This window comes from Saprolegnia diclina, assembly GCF_000281045.1.
Source record: "Saprolegnia diclina VS20 unplaced genomic scaffold supercont1.26, whole genome shotgun sequence".
NCBI classification, from domain to species: Eukaryota; Oomycota; class Saprolegniomycetes; order Saprolegniales; family Saprolegniaceae; genus Saprolegnia; species Saprolegnia diclina.
Genome location: NW_008246093.1, coordinates 388,735 through 389,754, shown reverse-complemented (window position 1 = coordinate 389,754; position 1,020 = coordinate 388,735). Strand labels below are relative to the sequence as shown.

The 1,020-nt window shown below is 55.6% G+C and overlaps 1 protein-coding gene across 1 annotated transcript; it reads left to right on the top strand.

Moving 5' to 3' along the window:
* Nucleotides 1–774: 774 nt before the first annotated feature.
* On the top strand, nucleotides 775–1,010 carry SDRG_08563 (hypothetical protein; the record flags this gene model as incomplete). The annotated part of the gene is made up of 1 exon (XM_008614455.1): nucleotides 775–1,010. A coding segment is annotated over one exon (234 nt), but the record flags the coding sequence as incomplete, so codon positions are not given.
* Between the last annotated feature and the right edge of the window lie 10 nt (nucleotides 1,011–1,020).

Genomic DNA, 1,020 nt, shown 5'->3' with positions numbered 1-1,020 from the left:
AACGCTCGCACTCGACCTTTTTCCATGGCTGTGCTCCCATGGTCTCTTGGACCATCTTGCGGGCCGAGGTTTCTTGCCGCTCGTTCAGTTGCTACACGAACGCGGCTTCAGCTGCTCGACGGACGCCATGAACAACGCGGCGGCCAATGGCCATTTGGAGGTCGTTGGCTTTCTGCATGAACATCGAAGCGAGGGCTGCACGACGACAGCGATGGATGGTGCAGCGGACAACGGTCATTTGGACGTCGTTCGCTTTCTTCATTTCAACCGCACTGAAGGCTGCACAGTCGGAGCGCTCAATTGGGCCATTTGCAATGGTCATCACAATGTCGTCAGCTTTCTCGACTGCAAACGCACCGAAGGCGCCTCCCCGAAATCTTCGATATTGTTTTTGACGATTTCAGGCGCCGAATTATGCTCACGAACAAAAAAATGTACTTTTAATCTGCCTCGCCACAGAGATTTGTTGGTATGTTGGACGCCGCTCCATTAGTCCGAGGTGGTTGGTGTCGACCAACTGGACGTGGCCAACGGCTTGTCCTTGAAGGGGTTTTTTGGTTGTCCGAGCGAGGACCGGTCCGGGCGTTATTGGTATTCCATCGTACTGTACTACGACCTTGGTAGTCGCAAAGCCGTGGACGACGCCGTTGCAAGCAGTGCAAATCGAGCGCCAACCAGAGCAATCTATCAATCTATCGATTTCACGCCACATCCGGATACACGGCCCAGACTCAGCGTCCGGATGCCGTGCCATTTTGCCAGACGATCGCCACGATGGCAGCGACCTTCGCCAGCACCATCCTTGGCCAGCCCGAGATCGCGTCGATGGTGTTTGAGTTTCAGTTTGGCTCGTATGAAGACGTGCGCCCGGCCTTTCGCGCCTGTCATGAGCTCGTGGAGCTTGGCGCTAGCCGACACCGTGTGTACATGTGCGATCCGTTCTTTCGCCAAGCGTTTGCGCCCAACGCCACGTGGTCCGACGGTCATCTCAAGTACATCGCCCCAACGAAGTATGCTCTA